This window comes from Oncorhynchus mykiss, chromosome 19 (genome assembly GCF_013265735.2).
Source record: "Oncorhynchus mykiss isolate Arlee chromosome 19, USDA_OmykA_1.1, whole genome shotgun sequence".
NCBI lineage: Eukaryota > Metazoa > Chordata > Actinopteri > Salmoniformes > Salmonidae > Oncorhynchus > Oncorhynchus mykiss.
This window is the reverse complement of record NC_048583.1, coordinates 14667632-14690131: the sequence shown is the minus strand read 5'-3', so window position 1 is coordinate 14690131 and position 22500 is coordinate 14667632. Positions and strand designations below refer to the sequence as shown.

Genomic DNA, 22500 nt, shown 5'->3' with positions numbered 1-22500 from the left:
TCAGACTAACTAGAAACAGCTGGAAGTTCCGGGCATTTCCATAAGCACACATTGAGAATAGAGAAACGTTCTGTTGTCAGCAAAGAGAGTAACTGCTGTGTTAGTAACTAGAGAGAACGTAGCAACAATGCTGTGCCTCACCATTACAAGATGTTGCAAGAACATTATACAGTAAAGAGAGGGAACGTTGAGGGAATGTTGTGCAGTAAAGAGAGGGAACGTTGTGCAGTAAAGAGAGGGAACGTTATGGGAATGTTGTGCAGTAAAGAGAGGGAACGTTGTGCAGTAAAGAGAGGGAACGTTATGGGAATGTTGTGCAGTAAAGAGAGGGAACGTTATGGGAATGTTGTGCAGTAAAGAGAGGGAACGTTATGGGAATGTTGTGCAGTAAAGAGAGGGAACATTATGGGAATGTTGTATAGTAAAGAGAGGGAATGTTGTGCAGTAAAGAGAGGGAACGTTATGGGAACGTTGTGCAGTAAAGAGAGGGAACGTTATGGGAATGTTATGAAGTAAAGAGCGGGAACGTTGTGCAATAAAGAGAGGGAACGTTATGGGAATGTTGTGCAGTAAAGAGAGGGAACGTTGTGCAGTAAAGAGAGGGAACGTTATGGGAATGTTGTGCAGTAAAGAGCGGGAACGTTGTGCAGTAAAGAGAGGGAACGTTGTGCAGTAAAGAGAGGGAACGTTATGGGAATGTTGTGCAGTAAAGAGAGGGAATGTTGTGCAGTAAAGAGAGGGAACGTTATGGGAATGTTGTGCAGTAAAGAGAGGGAACGTTATGGGAATGTTGTGCAGTAAAGAGAGGGAACGTTATGGGAATGTTGTGCAGTAAAGAGAGGGAACATTATGGGAATGTTGTATAGTAAAGAGAGGGAATGTTGTGCAGTAAAGAGAGGGAACGTTATGGGAACGTTGTGCAGTAAAGAGAGGGAACGTTATGGGAATGTTATGAAGTAAAGAGCGGGAACGTTGTGCAATAAAGAGAGGAAACGTTATGGGAATGTTGTGCAGTAAAGAGAGGGAACGTTGTGCAGTAAAGAGAGGGAACGTTATGGGAATGTTGTGCAGTAAAGAGAGGGAACATTGTGCAGTAAAGAGAGGGAACGTTGTGCAGTAAAGAGAGGGAACATTATGGGAATGTTGTGCAGTAAAGAGAGGGAACGTTGTGCAGTAAAGAGAGGGAACATTTTGGGAATGTTGTGCAGTAAAGAGTGGGAACGTTGTGCAGTAAAGAGAGGGAACGTTATGGGAATGTTGTGCAGTAAAGAGAGGGAACGTTATGGGAATGTTGTGCAGTAAAGAGAGGGAACGTTGTGCAGTAAAGAGAGGGAACGTTGAGGGAATGTTGTGCAGTAAAGAGAGGGAACGTTGAGGGAATGTTGTGCAGTAAAGAGAGGGAACGTTGAGGGAACGTTGTGCAGTAAAGAGAGGGAACGTTATGGGAATGTTGTGCAGTAAAGAGAGGGAACATTGTGCAGTAAAGAGAGGGAACGTTGTGCAGTAAAGAGAGGGAACATTATGGGAATGTTGTGCAGTAAAGAGAGGGAACGTTGTGCAGTAAAGAGAGGGAACATTTTGGGAATGTTGTGCAGTAAAGAGTGGGAACGTTGTGCAGTAAAGAGAGGGAACGTTATGGGAATGTTGTGCAGTAAAGAGAGGGAACGTTATGGGAATGTTGTGCAGTAAAGAGAGGGAACGTTGTGCAGTAAAGAGAGGGAACGTTGAGGGAATGTTGTGCAGTAAAGAGAGGGAACGTTGAGGGAATGTTGTGCAGTAAAGAGAGGGAACGTTGAGGGAATGTTGTGCAGTAAAGAGAGGGAACATTATGGGAATGTTGTGCAGTAAAGAGAGGGAACGTTGTGCAGTAAAGAGAGGGAACGTTGTGCAGTAAAGAGAGGGAACATTATGGGAATGTTGTGCAGTAAAGAGCGGGAATGTTATGGGAATGTTGTGCAGTAAAGAGAGGGAACGTTATGGGAATGTTGTGCAGTAAAGAGAGGGAACGTTGAGGGAATGTTGGGCAGTAAAGAGAGGGAACGTTATGGGAATGTTGTGCAGTAAAGAGCGGGAACGTTATGGGAATGTTGTGCAGTAAAGAGCGGGAACGTTATGGGAATGTTGTGCAGTAAAGAGAGGGAACGTTGAGGGATTGTTGTGCAGTAAAGAGAGGGAACGTTATGGGAATGTTGTGCAGTAAAGAGAGGGAACGTTGAGGGAATGTTGTGCAGTAAAGAGAGGGAACGTTATGGGAATGTTGTGCAGTAAAGAGCGGGAACGTTGTGCAGTAAAGAGAGGGAACGTTATGGGAATGTTGTGCAGTAAAGAGAGGGAATGTTGAGGGAATGTTGTGCAGTAAAGAGCGGGAACATTGTGCAGTAAAGAGAGGGAACGTTGAGGGAATGTTGTTCAGTAAAGAGCGGGAACGTTGTGCAGTAAAGAGAGGGAACGTTGTGCAGTAAAGAGAGGGAACGTTATGGGAATGTTGTGCAGTAAAGAGAGGGAACGTTGAGGGAATGTTGTGCAGTAAAGAGAGGGAACGTTATGGGAATGTTGTGCAGTAAAGAGAGGGAACGTTGTGCAGTAAAGAGAGGGAACGTTGAGGGAATGTTGTGCAGTAAAGAGAGGGAACGTTATGGGAATGTTGTGCAGTAAAGAGAGGGAACGTTGTGCAGTAAAGAGAGGGAACATTATGGGAATGTTGTGCAGTAAAGAGCGGGAACGTTGTGCAGTAAAGAGAGGGAATGTTGTGCAGTAAAGAGAGGGAATGTTATGGGAATGTTGTGCAGTAAAGAGAGGGAACGTTATGGGAATGTTGTGCAGTAAAGAGAGGGAACGTTATGGGAATGCTGTGCAGTAAAGAGAGGGAACGTTGAGGGAATGTTGTGCAGTAAAGAGAGGGAACGTTATGGGAATGTTGTGCAGTAAAGAGCGGGAACGTTGTGCAGTAAAGAGAGGCAATGTTGAGGGAATGTTGTGCAGTAAAGAGCGGGAACGTTGTGCAGTAAAGAGAGGGAACGTTGTGCAGTAAAGAGAGGGAACGTTATGGGAATGTTGTGCAGTAAAGAGAGGGAACGTTGAGGGAATGTTGTGCAGTAAAGAGAGGGAACGTTATGGGAATGTTGTGCAGTAAAGAGAGGGAACGTTGTTCAGTAAAGAGAGGGAACTTTGTTCAGTAAAGAGAGGGAACGTTGTTCAGTAAAGAGAGGGAACGTTGTTCAGTAAAGAGAGGGAACTTTGTGCAGTAAAGAGAGGAAACATTATGGGAATGTTGTGCAATAAAGAGAGGGAACATTGTGAGGATGTTGTGCACATTGTGGGAACGGTATAGAGCGCAGATAGAGAATGTTGTGAGAACATTGTAGGGACGTTGTGCCTTACCATTACATGACATTTTGAGAACATTATATACTAAAGAGAGAAGGTTGTGGGAAGGTGGTGCAGTCAAGGGAGAGAAGGTTGTGGGAACATTGTAGGGACGTTGTGCCTTACCATTACAGGACATTTTGAGGACATTATATACTAAAGAGAGAAGGTTGTGGGAAGGTGGTGCAGTAAAGGGAGAGAAGGTTGTGGGAACGTTGTGCAGTCAAGGGAGAGAAGGTTGTGGGAACATTGTAGGGACGTTGTGCCTTACCATTACATGACATTTTGAGAACATTATATGCTAAAGAGAGAAGGTTGTGGGAAGGTGGTGCAGTCAAGGGAGAGAAGGTTGTGGGAACATTGTGCAGTCAAGGGAGAGAAGGTTGTGGGAACATTGTAGGGACGTTGTGCCTTACCATTACAGGACATTTTGAGGACATTATATACTAAAGAGAGAAGGTTGTGGGAACGTTGTGCAGTCAAGGGAGAGAAGGTTGTGGGAACATTGTAGGGACGTTGTGCCTTACCATTACAGGCGAGGCCGTGGTGGCTGTGAGCTGTGACCTGCGTTACAGGTAAGTACAGCGTGGCTGTGTACTCTTCCTCGTCCTCGTCCGACTCATGGACCGCTGGATGGGCGCTGGCGCTACTTAGCAACGAGCTCTGGTTGTCATGGAGATTGGGTGATGGTGGTTGCGAGTGTGAATGGTCAGTAACTGATGGGCTGGGTAGAGAGGATGGCATGGGAGAACCTAAAGAAAAAAATTAAACCGCCCATAAACAATAAGACTAACAAACAAACAAACAAACAACACAAAATGAAACTATGGCAACAGAACATACAGGTTCTAGTAGAAATCATACTGACATAGAAAGTGTAGAGTGTGACATAGAGTGTGACAGTTGGTTTGCCTGGGTGAATACTTGGTTTGTCAGTCAATAACCGTGTCATCATTGCGTCTGTGTTCACTAGATTGTTATGTATGTCTGGCATACATAACAACTTGGAGACCATGGCCATTTGACTAGCTAGTCATGGTTATCACACATTTCCAACTTGAGTTCCTGCAAAATTCAGACCACAATAACCCTCTTCCTAGACACCACACACATACAGAAATACACTGACACATTCATACAAAGCCAACTGGATTCCAAGAACGTGTTAAGTGGGTCTCGAGTTCACACACACGCACGCACACACACACACGCACACACACACACACACACTGCATATTGGTTTGAAAGGTAATGATTGCATGTTATTTTTCTCTGACTCTCCACACACAATACCTTCATCACAGATACAGAGTAGCAATGGCTGCACAATGCAGAGACAACAACACTGCAGAGACAACAACACTGCAGAGACAACAACACTGCAGAGACAACACCACTACAGAGACAACAACACTGCAACAACACTCCTGGAGTGCGCCCCAAATGGCATTCTAGTGTCATTTATAGTGAACTACTTTAGACCAGGACCACGGTCACGTCTCTAAGGCTGTTATTAGCAGATCACACAGGAAAAAGCACCCACCCCTCTTCTGTATCTCGCCCCTAAAAACAAATTTCCTGCAGCGATTGTTGTGGGGAGACCGTCTGAAATGGGGAGGACAATTTCCGATTTTTCCCGGGAGGAGGGAGAAGCAGGCATCTGAAGAAATGACTGAGTCGCCAGAAAGACAGAGACGGGATCCTTTAATCAAAACGCTGACGGCCTTCTGGGCTTTATCTTACGGCAGCTCCAGACAACTAGACCAGAATGATGAAGACATACTACATTATACAACCGTCTCACATGGAAATGTATTACCGTGTTTCACATCTACGCTACCGGGCCTCTTGCCGGTGGGCTTTTTCCACTTACAAGATTGAAAAACCGAGATAGTCGCCTCATAAGTACAGTGGGACTTTCACGGCTGTCTACTTGATGGCAGCGCTGGGCCATATCCACATCAGCTGTATTCTCAAAGAGTCATCAAGACATGGATAACAGGCTATATACCCTTCAGGCAGGATAACAGGCGGCGATGGGGAAGTGTGTGTGTGTGTGTGTGTGTGTGTGTGTGTGTGTGTGTGTCAGTAAATACATAACAGCTCACTTAGTTGTGACAGATGGTTCCATCAAGGATTTAGCGATCCCCATTCACTGAACCCACAGCTATACGTATCTCATATCTTTCTGTCTTTTTACAGCAATTACACCCTCCATCCATCCATCTTATAGCAGCTAGATATACACACACATATACATACAGTACATCTATGGCAGAAAGTCAGAACAGATCAAATAGGTTATACATTCATTCTTTGTATGTGTGCGCACGCAACGCACGCACGCACACACACACACAAAGCCCTACTTTATGTATGGACTACACAGAGTTCTCACTGTGTAGTCCATACTGTTAAGTGTCCCTGAAGTCATGTGATTATTTCTCTTGCTCCTGTTCCCATCATGCCCGACAGACGGAGGGGAAAAAAACAGGCGTACTCCTTTGAATGAATCTGACGTTTCGTTCTGCCTTTATTTGACAGGGGCCACAGTGCATTGCTTGCTCTCTGGGGTGTTAGGCTGGGTATCTGTATTAGCACTTAGTGACAACTGCTGATCTCAAAAGGGCTTTACAGATGAATGTGATTGATTGGTGGAGGGCTACTGTGTTACATACAGCTGATGGGAGAAACACAATTAGAGGCAGAGAAGTCGTGTGGGACTCTAGCCAGTTCTCAGTTCTCAGTTCTCTGTTCTATACTGCTTAGTCCTGTATCAGTTCTATCTCTGTTCCATACAGCTTAGTCCTGTATCAGTTCTATCTCTGCTCCATACTGCTCAGTCCTGTATCAGTTCTATCTCTGTTCTATACAGCTTAGTCCTGTATCAGTTCTATCTCTGTTCCATACTGCTCAGTCCTGTATCAGTTCTATCTCTGTTCCATACTGCTCAGTCCTGTATCAGTTCTATCTCTGTTCCATACTGCTTAGTCCTGTATCAGTTCTATCTCTGTTCCATACTGCTTAGTCCTGTATCAGTCCTATCTATGTTCCATACTGCTTAGTCCTGTATCAGTTCTATCTCTGTTCTATACTGCTCAGCCCTGTATCAGTCCTATCTCTGTTCCATACTGCTTAGTCCTGTATCAGTTCTATCTCTGTTCTATACTGCTTAGTCCTGTAACAGTTCTATCTCTGTTCTATACTGCTCAGCCCTGTATCAGTCCTATCTCTGTTCCATACTGCTTAGTCCTGTATCAGTTCTATCTCTGTTCCATACTGCTTAGTCCTGTATCAGTTCTATCTCTGTTCCATACTGCTTAGTCCTGTATCAGTTCTATCTCTGTTCTATACTGCTTAGTCCTGTAACAGTTCTATCTCGGTTCTATACTGCTTAGTCCTGTATCAGTTCTATCTCTGTTCTATACTGCTCAGTCCTGTATCAGTTCTATCTCTGTTCCATACTGCTTAGTCCTGTATCAGTTCTATCTCTGTTCTATACTGCTCAGTCCTGTATCAGTTCTATCTCTGTTTCATACTGCTTAGTCCTGTATCAGTTCTATCTCTGTTCCATACTGCTTAGTCCTGTATCAGTTCTATCTCTGTTCCATACTGCTTAGTCCTGTATCAGTTCTATCTCTGTTTTATACTGCTCAGCCCTGTATCAGCTCTATCTCTGTTCTATATTGCTCAGCCCTGTATTAGCCCTGTAACAAATTAGGGAGATATTAACCTGCCTCACACCACTGGGTCCTGGATACGTGTGTGTGTCAGAGAGTGTGTGACGGGGTGGCGTGTGAGTGTGTGTACATGCCTGCATGTGTGTGTGACATTTTATTTTACAAAAGTAGGCATTAAAAACTGTAGCTGGTACCTTGCCTTAGGTGGTATGTACCCTCTTCTCCCATATTACACCAACCACTTTAATAATGAGGACAGTCAATTGTGAGAGGAAGCTGAGCGTGTGTGTGTGTGTGTGTATCGCCTGTGGTCAATGTCTCTCTTGATGCTCTTGAACAATCACTCTTAATTAAGAGGAAAGTACAGACAAGGCCGCAGAGAGTTGGAGGGAGGAAGGGAGGGAGGGGGAGAGAGAGAGAGAGAGAGAGAGAGAGAGAGAGAGAGAGAGAGAGAGAGAGAGAGAATAGATAGCATATAGACGAATGTATGGATAAGATTGACAAACAGATTTCGTATGATAGAGAGAAAATTGAGAGAGACTGATAGAGATGTTAAAGGTTGTAATAGACTGATAGAGATGTTAAAGGTTGTAATAGACTGATAGAGATGTTAAAGGTTGTAATAGACTGATAGAGATGTTAAAGGTTGTAATAGACTAACAGAGATGTTAAAGTTTGTAATAGAGCGATAGAGATGTTAAAGGTTGTAATAGACTGATAGAGATGTTAAAGGTTGTAATAGACTGACAGAGATGTTAAAGGTTGTAATAGACTGATAGAGATGTTAAAGGTTATAATAGACTGATAGAGATGTTAAAGGTTGTAATAGACTGATAGAGATGTTAAAGGTTGGTAAAGACTGATAGAGATGTTAAAGGTTGTAATAGACTGATAGAGATGTTAAAGGTTGGTAAAGACTGATAGAGATGTTAAAGGTTGGTAAAGACCAATAGAGATGTTAAAGGTTGATAAAGACTGATAGAGATGTTAAAGGTTGTAATCGACTGACAGATGTTAAAGGTTGGTAAAGACTGATAGAGATGTTAAAGGTTGGTAAAGACCAATAGAGATGTTAAAGGTTGATAAAGACTGATAGAGATGTTAAAGGTTGTAATCGACTGATAGAGATGTATATTGTATAACAAGAGTGAATCTCTGTCCCTGTGTATGTGTGTGCTCTGTGTGTATTGTGTGTGTGTGTGTGTCTACAGGCTTCAGTGGAGTGTTTCTTTCTGACAGTATTGGTGCTTGGCCCTACGTGGGCATGCTGGGAAGGTTCACAGGTGCATGATGGGTATGATGCGCACCCTGTGGATCCTCATGGCCTCTCTCTCGGCTGAGACAGACACCCTGTGTGTGTCTGTGTGTATGCCAGCATGGGTCAAGGAAGAAAAGTGGAGGCAATTAATGTGTGTGGAGAGACCCAAGGAGATGGCTGTGTGTGTGTGTGTGTGTGTGTGTGTGTGTGTGTGTGTGTGTGACGAGTGAGGGAGAGAGAGACAAAAGATGAGTGAGGGAGAGAGAGAAAAGACGAGTGAGGGAGAGAGATTAGAGAAAAGACGAGTGAGGGAGAGAGAGAGTGTGTATTTGAGAAAGAGAGACAGAACGACAGAGAGCGCTTACATTTAGAGGCTAAAACATTCTATTTGGTGATGTGCCTGCTAGTAAGGGGAAGCTATTGTTATTAAATCTACCTTCCTCCTCCTTCTCTCAACTTCTTCTCTCAGTTTCTTCTCAGCTTCTTCTCTCTTTCAGTTTCTTCTCTCTCTCAGCTTCTTCTCTCTCTCAGCTTCTTCTCTCTCTCAGCATCTTCTCTCTCTCAGCGTCTTCTCTCTCTCAGCATCTTCTCTCTCTCAGTTTCTTCTCATGATCTATGGCCCTCATACCAACCACTGCTCTGTCCCTCATACCAACCACTGCTCTGTGGCCCTCATGCCAACCACTGCTCTGTGGCCCTCATACCAACCACTGCTCTGTGGCCCTCATACCAACCGCTGCTCTGTGGCCCTCACACCAACCGCTGCTCTGTGGCCCTCATACCAACCACTGCTCTGTCCCTCATACCAACCGCTGCTCTGTGGCCCTCACACCAACCGCTGCTCTGTGGCCTTCAAACCAACCGCTGCTCTGTGGCCCTCATACCAACCACTGCTCTGTCCCTCATACCAACCACTGCTCTGTCCCTCATACCAACCACTGCTCTGTCCTTCATGCCAACCGCTGCTCTGTGGCCCTCATACCAACCGCTGCTCTGTGGCCCTCATACCAACCGCTGCTCTGTGGCCCTCATACCAACCGCTGCTCTGTTGCCCTCATACCAACCGCTGCTCTGTGGCCCTCATACCAACCACTGCTCTGTCCCTCATACCAACCGCTGCTCTGTGGCCCTCATACCAATCGCTGCTCTGTGGCCCTCATACCAACCACTGCTCTGTCCCTCATACCAACCACTGCTCTGTGGCCCTCATACCAACCGGTGCTCTGTGGCCCTCATACCAACCGCTGCTCTGTGGCCCTCACACCAACCGCTGCTCTGTGGCCCTCACACCAACCGCTGCTCTGTGGCCCTCATACCAACCACTGCTCTGTCCCTCATACCAACCGCTGCTCTGTGGCCCTCATGAAAACCACTGCGTTGTGGCCCTCAAACCAACCGCTGCTCTGTGGCCCTCATACCAACCACTGTGTTGTGGCCCTCATACCAATGACTGCTCTGTGGCCCTCATACCAACCACTGCTCTGTGGCCCTCATACCAACCGCTGCTCTGTGGCCCGCATACCAACCACTGCTCTGTCCCTCATACCAACCACTGCTCTGTCCCTCATACCAACCGCTGCTCTGTGGCCCTCATGAAAACCACTGCGTTGTGGCCCTCATACCAACCGCTGCTCTGTGGCCCTCATACCAACCACTGTGTTGTGGCCCTCATACCAATGACTGCTCTGTGGCCCTCATACCAACCACTGCATTGTGGCCCTCATAACAACCTAGTTAAATAAAGGTTCCATAAATTAATGAGTAGAGGAGGAAAAAATACATCCAAATGTCACACAGAATACATTATACCCTCTGTTCCTTTCTCTCATCTCTCCCCCTCTCTCTTTATCTCTCTCCCTCTTTTTCTCTCTCTCCCTCTCTTTCTCTCTCTCCCTCTATTTCTCCCTCTCTTTCTCCCTCTCTTTCTCCCTCTCTTTCTCCCTCTCCCTCCCTCTCTTTCTCTCTCTCTCCCTCCCTCTCCCTCTCTCCCTCCCTCTCTTTCTCTCCCTCCCTCTCCCTCTCTCCCTCCCTCTACATCTCTTTCTCCCTCCCTCTCCCTCTCTCCCTCCCTCTCTTTCTCCCTCCCTCCTTTTCTCATTCTCCCTCTCCCTCTCTTTCTCTTTCTCCCTCTCTTTCTCTTTCTCCCTCTCTCCCTCTCTTTCTCCCTCCTTCCCTTTCTCTTTCTCCCTCTCCCTCTCTTTCTCTTTCTCCCTATCCCTCTCTCCCTCCCTCTCCCTCGCTTTCTCCCTCTCCCTCTCTTTCTCCCTCCCTTTCTCTTTCTCCCTATCCCTCTCTCCCCCCCTCTCCCTCTCTTTCTCTCTCTCCCTCTATTTCTCCCTCTCTTTCTCTTTCTCCCTCTCTTTCTCTTTCTCCCTATCCCTCTCTCCCTCCCTCTCCCTCTCTTTCTCCCTCTCTTTCTCTCTCTCTCCCTCCCTCTCCCTCTCTCCCTCCATCTCTTTCTCTCCCTCCCTCTCCCTCTCTCCCTCCCTCTACATCTCTTTCTCCCTCCCTCTCCCTCTCTCCCTCCCTCTCCCTCTCTTTCTCCCTCCCTCCTTTTCTCATTCTCCCTCTCCCTCTCTTTCTCCCTCTCTTTCTCTTTCTCCCTCTCTTTCTCTTTCTCCCTCTCTCCCTCTCTTTCTCCCTCGTTCCCTTTCTCTTTCTCCCTCTCCCTCTCTTTCTCTTTCTCCCTATCCCTCTCTCCCTCCCTCTCCCTCGCTTTCTCCCTCTCCCTCTCTTTCTCCCTCCCTTTCTCTTTCTCCCTATCCCTCTCTCCCCCCCTCTCCCTCTCTTTCTCTCTCTCCCTCTCTTTCTCTTTCTCCCGCTCTTTCTCCCCATCCCTCTCTCTCTCTTTCTCCCTCTCTCTCTCCCTTCCTCTCCCTCTCTTTCTCCCTATCCCTCTCTTTCTCCCTCTCCCTCTCTTTCTCCCTCTCTTTCTCTTTCTCACTCCCTCCCTTTCTCTTTCTCCCTCCCTCTCCCTTTCTCCCTCTCCCTCTCTTTCTCCCTTTCTTTCTCCCTCTCCCTCTCTCCCTCCCTATCCCTCCCTTTCTCTTTCTCCCTCTCCCTCTCTTTCCCCCTCTCTCCCTCCCTCTCCCTCTCTTTCTCTCTCCCTCCCTTTCTCTTTCTCCCTCCCTTTCTCTTTCTCCCTCTCTCTCTCTCCCTCCCTCTCTTTCTCCCTCTCCCTCTCTTTCTCTCTCCCTCTCTCTCTCCCTCCCTCTCTCCCTCCCTCCCTCTCCCTCTCTTTCTCTCTCTCCCTCTCTTTCTCTTTCTCCCGCACTTTCTCCCTATCCCTCTCTCTCTCTTTCTCCCTCTCTCTCTCTCCCTCCCTCTCCCTCTCTTTCTCCCTCTCCCTCTCTTTCTCCCTCTCCCTCTCTTTCTCCCTCCCTCCCTTTCTCTTTCTCCCTCTCCCTCTCTTTCTCTTTCTCTTTCTCCCTATCCCTCTCCCTCTCCTTCTCTTTCTCCCTCTCTTTCTCTTTCTCTTTCTCCCTCCCTCCCTTTCTCTTTCTCCCTCCCTCTCCCTTTCTCCATCTCCCTCTCTTTCTCCCTTTCTTTCTCCCTCTCCTTTTCTCCCTCCTGCTCCCTCTCTTTCTCCCTCCCTTTCTCTTTCTCCCTCTCTTTCTCCCTCTCTCCCTCCCTCTCCCTCTCTTTCTCTCTCCCTCCCTTTCTCTTTCTCCCTCTCCCTCTCTCCCTCTCTTTCTCCCTCCCTCCCTTTCTCTGTCTCCCTCTCTCTCTCCCTTTCTCCCTCTCTTTCTCCCTCTCCCTCTCTCCCTCCCGCTCCCTCTCTTTCTCTTTCTCCCTCTCCCTCTCTTTCTCCCTCCCTCCCTCTCTTTCTCCCTCTCCCTCTCTTTATCCCTCTCTCCCTTCCTCTCCCTCTCCCTCCCTTTCTCTTTCTCCCTATCCCTCTCTCCCTCCCTCTCCCTCTCTTTCTCCCTCTCCCTCTCTCCCTCTCTTTCTCCCTCCCTTGTTTTCTCTTTCTCCCTCCCTTTCTCTCTCTCTTTCACACCTCCCTTTCTCTTTCTCCCTATCCCTCTCTCCCTCCCTCTCTTTCTCCCTCTCCCTCTCTTTCTCTCTCCCTCCCTCTCTCCCTCCCTCTCCCTCCCTCTCTCCCTCCCCCCCTCTCCCTCTCTTTCTCTCTCTCCCTCTCTTTCTCCCGCACTTTCTCCCTATCCCTCTCTCTCTCTTTCTCCCTCTCTCTCCCTCCCTCTCCCTCTCTTTCTCCCTCTCCCTCTCTTTCTCCCTCCCTCCCTTTCTCTTTCTCCCTCTCTCTCTCTTTCTCCCTCTCTCTCTCCCTCCCTCTCCCTCTCTTTCTCCCTCTCCCTCTCTTTCTCCCTCCCTCCCTTTCTCTTTCTCCCTCTCCCTCTCTTTCTCTTTCTCCCTCTCTTTCTCTTTCTCCCTCCCTCCCTTTCTCTTTCTCCCTCCCTCTCCCTTTCTCCCTCTCCCTCTCTTTCTCCCTTTCTTTCTCCCTCTCCTTTTCTCCCTCCTGCTCCCTCTCTTTCTCCCTCCCTCTCTTTCTCTTTCTCCCTCCCTTTCTCTTTCTCCCTCTCTTTCTCCCTCTCTCCCTCCCTCTCCCTCTCTTTCTCTCTCCCTCCCTTTCTCTTTCTCCCTCTCCCTCTCTCCCTCTCTTTCTCCCTCCCTCCCTTTCTCTGTCTCCCTCTCTCTCTCCCTTTCTCCCTCTCCCTCTCTTTCTCCCTCTCCCTCCCGCTCCCTCTCTTTCTCTTTCTCCCTCTCCCTCTCTTTCTCCCTCCCTCCCTCTCTCTCTCCCTCTCTTTATCCCTCTCTCCCTCCCTCTCCCTCTCTTTCTCTTTCTCCCTATCCCTCTCTCCCCCCTTCTCCCTCTCTCCCTCCCTCTCCCTCTCTTTCTCCCTCTCCCTCTCTTTCTCCCTATCCCTCTCTCCCTCCCTCTCCCTCTCTTTCTCCCTCTCTCCCTCCCTCTCCCTAGCTTTCTCCCTCCCTCTCTTTCTCTTTCTCCCGCACTTTCTCCCTATCCCTCTCTCTCTCTTTCTCCCTCTCCCTCTTTCTCCCTCTCCCTCTCTTTCTCCCTCTCCCTCTCTTTCTCCCTCTCCATCTCTTTCTCCCTCCCTTTCTCTTTCTCCCTCTCTCTCCACCTCTCTTTCTCTTTCTCCACCTCTCTTTCTCTTTCTCCCCTCCCCAGTGTTGCAAACAAACAAACTTTATAAAAAAGGAATGAGAGAAGGAGAGTGGGGGAAGAAAGGAAAAGAGCTGTGACTGAGCCAGCTGTGTGGGTCCCTGTCCGCACTGCAGAGAAACACACACACACACACACACACACACACACACACACACACACACACACACACACACACACACACACACACACACCAAGGCCCCATGGAGGAATACTCTTTCCACAGTAGAGTCTCTCTAAAGCAGTACCAAGGGGTGTTCCATCTGCTGAACTCTACAGTAGAACTCTACTGGCAAAATATGGTAGTACCCTTCCCTACAAACTACCCAGAACATTCCCAGGACATGAAGCTCCTGCCTTACCCTATATATGGCCTACTCCCTGGCAAGCTGGACAATCTGAAGAGTTGTGTGTGTGTGTGTGTGGGGGGGGGGGGTTAACTGGCAAGTCCAATCAGCATGTCTCACGTTTAACTGGCTAACCCAATCAGCATGTCTCACGTTTAACTGGCTAACCCAATCAGCATGTCTCACGTTTAACTGGCTAACCCAATCAGCATGTCTCACATTTAACTGGCTAACCCAATCAGCATGTCTCACGTTTAACTGGCCTACACAATCAGCATGTCTCACGTTTAACTGGCTAACCCAATCAGCATGTCTCATGTTTAACTGGCCTACACAATCAGCATGTCTCACGTTTAACTGGCTAACCCAATCAGCATGTCTCACGTTTAACTGGCTAACCCAATCAGCATGTCTCACATTTAACTGGCTAACCCAATCAGCATGTCTCACGTTTAACTGGCTAACCCAATCATCATGTTTCACGTTTAACTGACTAACGCAATCAGCATGTCTCACGTTGAACAGGCTAACCCAATCAGCATGTCTCACGTTGAACAGGCTAACCCAATCAGCATGTCTCACGTTGAACAGGCTAACCCAATCAGCATGTCTCACGTTTATCTGGCTAACCCAATCAGCATGTCTCACGTTTAACTGGCTAACCCAATCATCATGTCTCACGTTGAACAGGCTAACCCAATCAGCATGTCTCACGTTTAACTGGCTAACCCAATCAGCATGTCTCACATTTAACTGGCCTACACAATCAGCATGTCTCACATTTAACTGGCCTACACAATCAGCATGTCTCACATTTAACTGGCTAACCCAATCAGCATGTCTCACATCGCCTTTGGTTGATTGCACTAGTGCATGTACCTTTTATATATTAGACAAGTTGAAAATGCAGTGTGTTTGTGTAAGAGGTTATTATGAGAAGGTGTCGTAGCCCTACAGGCTTCTCTCCACACCAGTCAGCCAGTCAGCCAGCCAGCCAGCCAGTCAGTCAGCCATTCAGTCAGTCAGCCAGGAGGTCAGCCATTCAGCCAGTCATGCAGCCAGTCAGCCAGCCAGTCAGCCAGCCAGTCAGTCAGTCAGTCAGCCAGCCAGTCAGTCAGTCAGCCAGCCAGTCAGTCAGTCAGTCAGCCAGTCATGCAGCCAGTCAGCCAGCCAGTCAGCCAGCCAGTCAGTCAGCCATTCAGCCAGCCAGTCAGTCAGCCATGTATCAGCCCAACATGTCTTTGTCAGCCATTGATTTTCACTTTTGTCTGCTTCTTCACGCGGTTCTGAGGGAAGCATGTGTCTCCTCACACCAGGTCAAAACCAATCAACATCTCCCTTTTCCTGCTGACTTCAGGCTAGGAGAGGGAGAAGAGGAGTGTGTGTGTGTGTGTGTGTGTGTGTGTGTGTGTGTGTGTGTGTGTGTGTGTGTGGGAGGTGCAAATGTGTGTGTCTATGTGTGAACGAGGGTTTTGTCTCTGTATGTGAGAGTGTGTGTGAATGAGGGTTTTTGTCTGTGTGAGTGTGTGTGAATGAGGGTTTTTGTCTGTGTGAGTGTGTGTGAATGAGAGTTTTTGTCTGTGTGAGTGTGTGTGAATGAGGGTTTTTGTCTGTGTGAGTGTGTGCGCTCACTGTTAATCTGTTCCGAACGGGTTGCGAATGTTGAGGGTGTTGAGGTTTTAAATATTCAAATCAATATTATGGTGAGGGAGTGGGAGAGAAGGAGAAGCCTTCACAAGCTGGAGGGGCTGTACACCAGACCTCCATCTCTCTCTCCATCTGTCTCACACTGCTCAGACCGCTCTCTCTCTCCCATCTGTCTCACACTGCTCAGACCGCTCTCTCTCTCTCCATCTGTCTCACACTGCTCAGACCGCTCTCTCTCTCTCCATCTCTCTCTCCATCTGTCTCACACTGCTCAGACTGCTCTCTCTCTCTCCATCTCTCTCTCTCATCTGTCTCACACTGCTCAGACCGCTCTCTCTCTCTCTCCATCTCTCTCGCCATCTGTCTCACACTGCTCAGACCGCTCTCTCTCTCTCCATCTCTCATCTGTCTCACACTGCTCAGACCGCTCTCTCTCTCTCCATCTGTCTCACACTGCTCAGACCGCTCTCTCCATCTCTCTCACACTGCTCAGACCGCTCTCTCTCTCTCCATCTGTCTCACACTGCTCAGACCGCTCTCTCTCTCTCCATCTGTCTCACACTGCTCAGACCGCTCTCTCTCTCCATCTCTCTCTCCATCTGTCTCACACTGCTCAGACCGCTCTCTCTCTCTCCATCTGTCTCACACTGCTCAGACCGCTCTCAATTCAATTCAATTCAATTCAAGGGCTTTATTGGCATGGGAAACATGTGTTAACATTGCCAAAGCAAGTGAGGTAGACAACATACAAAGTGAATATATAAAGTGAAAAACAACAAAAATTAACAGTAAACATTACACATACAGAGGTTTCAAAACAGTAAAGACATTACAAATGTCATATTATATATATATATATACAGTGTTTTAACAATGTACAAATGGTTAAAGGACACAAGCATAAATATGGGTTGTATTTACAATGGTGTGTGTTCTTCACTGGTTGCCCTTTTCTCATGGCAACAGGTCACAAATATTGCTGCTGTGAATGCACACTGTGGAATTTCACCCAGTAGATATGGGAGTTTTTCAAAATTGGATTTGTTTTCGAATTCTTTGTGGATCTGTGTAATCTGAGGGAAATATGTCTCTCTAATATGGTCATACATTGGGCAGGAGGTTAGGAAGTGCAGCTCAGTTTCCACATCATTTTGTGGGCAGTGAGCACATAGCCTGTCTTCTCTTGAGAGCCATGTCTGCCTACGGCGGCCTTTCTCAATAGCAAGGCTATGCTCACTGAGTCTGTACATAGTCAAAGCTTTCCTTAATTTTGGGTCAGTCACAGTGGTCAGGTATTCTGCCGCTGTGTACTCTCTGTGTAGGGCCAAATAGCATTCTAGTTTGCTCTGTTTTTTTGTTAATTCTTTCCAATGTGTTAAGTAATTATCTTTTTGTTTTCTCATGATTTGGTTGGGTCTATCTGTCTCACACTATCTGTCTATCTGTCTCACACTGCTCAGACCGCTCTCTCTCTCTCCATCTGTCTCACACTGCTCAGACCGCTCTCTCTCTCTCCATCTGTCTCACACTGCTCAGACCGCTCTCTCTCTATCCATCTGTCTCACTGCTCAGACCGCTCTCTCTCTCTCCATCTGTCTCACACTGCTCAGACCGCTCTCTCTCTCTCCATCTGTCTCACACTGCTCAGACCGCTCTCTCTCTCTCCATCTGTCTCACACTGCTCAGACCGCTCTCTCTCTCTCCATCTGTCTCACACTGCTCAGGCCGCTCTCTCTCTCTCCATCTGTCTCACACTGCTCAGACCGCTCTCTCTCTATCCATCTGTCTCACTGCTCAGACCGCTCTCTCTCTCTCCATCTGTCTCACACTGCTCAGACCGCTCTCTCTCTCTCCATCTGTCTCACACTGCTCAGACCGCTCTCTCTCTCCATCTGTCTCACTGCTCAGACCGCTCTCTCTCTCTCCATCTGTCTCACTGCTCAGACCGCTCTCTCTCTCTCCATCTCTCTCTCCATCTCTCTCCATCTGTCTCACACTGCTCAGACCGCTCTCTCTCTCTCCATCTCTCTCCATCTGTCTCACACTGCTCAGACCGCTCTCTCTCTCTCCATCTGTCTCACACTGCTCAGACCGCTCTCTCTCTCTCCATCTGTCTCACACTGCTCAGACCGCTCTCTCTCTCCATCTGTCTCACACTGCTCAGACCGCTCTCTCTCTCCATCTCTCTCGCCATCTGTCTCACACTGCTCAGACCGCTCTCTCTCTCTCCATCTGTCTGACACTGCTCAGACCGCTCTCTCTCTCCATCTCTCTCTCGTCTCTCTCTTAAACAACCAACTAGCCTGAAGGACACAGTACAGTACCTGCCGCCTTTCACTCCACCACACACACACACACACACACACACACAAACAACCGTACACTGTCAACTACAGCCTCCTCCTTTTAAAACCAGAGAAGAGGAGATAGGAGAGGAGAGGGGAGAGATGGGAGAGGGGAGGAGAGAAGTGAGAGGAGAGAGATTGGAGAGAAGTGAGAGGAGAGAGGAGAGGGGAGAGGAGGAGAGAGGAGAAGAAAGGGGAGAGAGGAAAGGCAGATAGGATGACAGACCAAATTTGTTCTACAAACAAGCAATAGAGGAGATAAGGAAGAAGAAAGAGGATGGCAGGAGAGGCAGTTGTGGCAAAGAGAAATGGCGGCCATCTTTGTTCTGATGCTAACTATGAAAGAGTATGATTCTGTTTGCTCTTGGAGAATCTGCTTACCGCTTTATCTGCCCTTCACATACGACAGAGAAGGACACAGAAAGAGTGAGAGGAAAAGATAGATAGTGAAAGAGGGAACAAGAAAGAAGAGAGAGACAGTGACCTAAAGGATTGGGGAAAGAGGTCAGGCACTTCAGTAAAAGTTATTTATTCATATTTAGCGGGCAGTGAGATAACGAGTGTGGTCTCATGGGGGTGTGAGTGTCATGTGACCGCAGTACATCAGGGCCATGCAAACAGGGCCAGGGAAGTGTGTGTGTGCGTGTGTGTGCGCGCGTGTGTGAGTGTGTTTGTGCATGTGTGTGTGTATGTCTGAGAGAGTGTTTGTGTTTCTTCGATTGGGGTTCTGTAGAGTTCACTCGTGGTCCTAATTAGCATGTGTGTGTGATGGGACCCGGCTAGCAAAGGGCCGCTTCACGCCTCGTTAGACCCACAGCACTGTCCCTCTGTTCCCATTCAGCAGGGTGACAAAGACACACGCACGCACGCACACATATACACACACACACACACACATTCCGATGGGACAAAGAGAAGACAAGCAGCTATACACAGACTCCTCCTAGCTCACACCCAGACGGACAGGGAATAGGAGGAGTGAAGAGAGCGAAAGATGGAGAGAGTGAGAGAAAAGAGAGATTGGGAGGAGAGTGGACCAGGATCAGGGCAACAGGGCATAAGCTATTTATTTAGAGGCCATTTTTGAATGCAAAGAGGTTAAAAAACATATGACAGTCTGACTCTACTATAATCATGTACACCAGAAGAGATGCCACATTACTGATAGTGCGGAGGTGGCCATGCTGGTGACTCTGTGATAAAACAATATGATACAGTGGGGCTCAAGGGGTGATATGAGGACATTGGGACCCGACCCTGTTCAGGGTTATAGTCTCTCCAGTGTGTCCTCATCAACCAACAGGGAGTGTGTGTCGTCCTGCTAAACCAGGCATGGATGACATATGAGTTTGGGGGGGGGTTAGCTAGCCGCGTGGACGTGTGTGTGTTGCGTGCGTGTCCGAGTGTGTGTTCCGTGTCTCTGTGTGTGTGTGTGTGTGTGCGCGTAAGCTAGCGAGATGTTAATGTATTGGAAAGACCATTCATTTGACTTAGAGTTGATAGTCTGTTAGCATTATGGCTAGCTGTAAAGACAGTTTTGGCTAACCCTGCAATCAGTCAAAAGACTGAGCTATGTACACAACTGCGGTGAAGCTACACTAAATATAGCTGTGAAGACCTCACTTATATGGACGCTATACTTACATAGAAGCTGTAGCGAACAGTTTGTGGTGCTTGTGGTGAGATGTTCATCTTTAGCTGTCTTCTTCTGTACTGCCGTTGGACCTACACATTTATAGATACAGAATCTGCTTGTAGGGTCCAAGTGCACACACTGATAATGATACATGTCAAAGTACACTACGTACATGCACGCACACAGTGGAGCCTCGGAGTGTGTTTATATCTTTTACAGTTGGGACTACGTCTGCACTAACCCTTCCACTTTCTCCTTGTCTTTCCATCTCCCTCACTCGTCTTTTCTCTCTCTCTCCCTCACTCGTCTTTTCTCTCTCCCTCACTCGTCTTTTCTCTCTCTCTCCCTCACTCGTCTTTTCTCTCTCTCTCCCTTACTCGTCTTTTCTCTCTCTCTCCCTCACTCGTCTTTTCTCTCTCTCTCTCCCTCACTCGTCTTTTCTCTCTCCCTCACTCGTCTTTTCTCTCTCTCTCCCTCACTCGTCTTTTCTCTCTCTCTCCCTCACTCGTCTTTTCTCTCTCTCTCGCTCACTCGTCTTTTCTCTCTCTCTCTCCCTCACTCGTCTTTTCTCTCTCTCTCCCTCACTCGTCTTTTCTCTCTCTCTCCCTCACTCGTCTTTTCTCTCTCCCTCACTCTGTTTCTCAACCCCATCCTTCTCCTCAGCCCTCCTCCCTTCAGGGTGAAATGAACTGCTGAGGCACCCGCTCAGGAAGATCAAGAAAGAGAGAGGAAGGAGAGAAAGAGAGAGAAGATGTCCAAAATGCCCATGCCTGTGAAGTAAACGGGGATCAGTCCATTTCAGGAAACACTAAAGATGACAGAAACAAATGTGACTACTGTAGCAGTCGTGTTAGCACCTGTATTTATGCTTGGCAGCCCGCAGAGTGTGTGTGTGTGCGTGTGTGAGACCAACACAATACGTTCTATGCGGGCGCTTTTGAGGAAATTCCACAGCACCCGCAGTAGAAGCGTGTGTGTTTACGTTCTTGTACGTGTGTATACAGCAAGTGAGTGTGTGTTTGATTGTACAATTGTGTGTCCAAGTGTGTGTGTACGTGTGTGAGGGCTGCAGTGCCGTGGGAAGAGGAGAGACGAGATGTGTGGGTGGGTAACCATTCAAGGGAGAGCGTTCGAGGGAGGGAAAGCAAGAAAAGACAGTGGATAAAGGAAGAGAGAAAAAGTGCAACAGATCAGCTTCCGCCGTCACCTGCGTTAACCCGGCCGTGAGCCAATCGGCTTGATCAATAGAAGGACGTCTCCGGGAGTAAGGGGGAAATTAGCCAATCATCATCTGCTAATGTTACATCTCTCTGAGCTGCTGAACAACTGATAACATCAACATTGATTGTGCTGTAACCTTTTGCCCAGTGAAACACAGGCCCAGGGTGGTGTGGAGAATCCGGCCTTCTAGGGTAACAACCTACGGGTAGGTGTCACCTAATGAACGCAGGTTGACCTTTATTGTCATGAGTCTTGTCCTTGAGGCAGAACTGAGCACTTCCCCCTTAGGCCAGCAGCAAAGTCAAAATTGGCTACATTGTAAAAATTTATGAAAACTAAAATGAGCTTTTTGGTCTTAGTTTAAGGTTAGGCATTAGGGTTAGCAGTGTGGTAAGGCATTAGGGTTAGCAGTGTGGTTAAGGTTAGGCACTAGGGATAGCAGTGTGGTTAGGGTTAGGCATTAGGGTTAGCATTGTGGTTAGGCATTAGGGTTAGCAGTGTGGTTAGGGTTAGGCATTAGGGTTAGCATTGTGGTTAGGGTTAGGCATTAGGGTTAGCAGTGTGGTTAGGGTTAGGCATTAGGGTTAGCAGTGTGGTTAGGGTTAGGCATTAGGGTTAGCAGTGTGGTTAGGCATTAGGGTTAGCAGTGTGGTTAGGGTTAGGCATTAGGGTTAGCAGTGTGGTTAGGGTTAGGCATTAGGGTTAGCAGTGTGGTTAGGGTTAGGCATTAGGGTTAGCAGTGTGGTTAGGGTTAGGCATTAGGGTTAGAAGTGTGGTTAGGCATTAGGGTTAGCAGTGTGGTTAGGGTTAGGCATTAGGGTTAGTAGTGTGGTTAGGCATTAGGGTTAGGCATTAGGGTTAGCAGTGTGGTTAGGGTTAGGCATTAGGGTTAGCAGTGTGGTTAGGGTTAGCAGTGTGGTTAGGGTTAGGCATTAGGGTTAGCAGTGTGGTTAGGGTTAGGCATTAGGGTTAGCAGTGTGGTTAGGGTTAGGCATTAGGGTTAGCAGTGTGGTTAGGGTTAGGCATTATGGTTAGCAGTGTGGTTAGGGTTAGGCATTAGGGTTAGCAGTGTGGTTAGGGTTAAGGTAAGGTTTAAAATCTGATTTTATGTGCCAGCTAGTGACCACTCCACAGAGCTGTCTCCAGAACAACAGCTATCTTGCCTGATGGATGTGTGTCAAATATACGCTTATGCTTATCAATGAGAGGACACACAAACACTGGTGTTATTTCAACAAACGTATCCTTTGTAATAATATGTATGGTCTGTCTGATCTGGGTGGGGGTTAGGGTTAGGGGGGGGGGGCAGATCTTTCAATGGATCAAACACACACACTATCCCCCCACCAACCCCTCACACACACAGATGGTGTAACTTCAGAGATGACTTCACCATGTTGAGGATAACATTATTTATTTTATTTATCCGTTATTTTACCAGGTAAGTTGACTGAGAACACGTTCTCATTTGCAGCAACGACCTGGGGAATAGTTACAGGGGAGAGGAGGGGGATGATTGAGCCAATTGTAAACTGGGGATTATTAGTAGACAGTGATGGTTTGAGGGCCAGATTGGGAATTTAGCCAGGACACCGGGGTTAACACCCCTACTCTTACGATAAGTGCCATGGGATCTTTAATGACCCCAGAGAGTCAGGACACCCGTTTAACATCCCATCCAAAAGACAGCACTCTACACAGGGCAGTGTCCCCAATCACTGCCCTGGGGCATTGGGATATTTTTTAGACCAGAGGAAAGAGTGCCTCCTACTGGCCCTCCAACACCACTTCCAGCAGCATCTGGTCTCCCATCCAGGAACTGACCAGGACCAACCATGCTTAGCTTCAGAAGCAAGC

The 22500-nt window shown here is 47.8% G+C and overlaps 1 protein-coding gene across 10 annotated transcripts in view; it reads right to left on the bottom strand.

Moving 5' to 3' along the window:
* LOC110498654 (teneurin-3) overlaps positions 1 to 22500 on the bottom strand; it is a 426574-nt gene that overhangs the window by 160412 nt on the left and 243662 nt on the right. For 9 of the 10 annotated variants that reach the window (XM_036954326.1, XM_036954328.1, XM_036954327.1 and 6 more), the window contains one exon: positions 3894 to 4118. The exons of the other annotated variant lie outside the window; for it this stretch is intronic. In XM_036954326.1, the coding sequence (XP_036810221.1) occupies positions 3894 to 4118 (225 nt within the window). The remainder of the gene's footprint in view (positions 1 to 3893; positions 4119 to 22500) is intronic. 10 annotated transcript variants of the gene reach the window in all.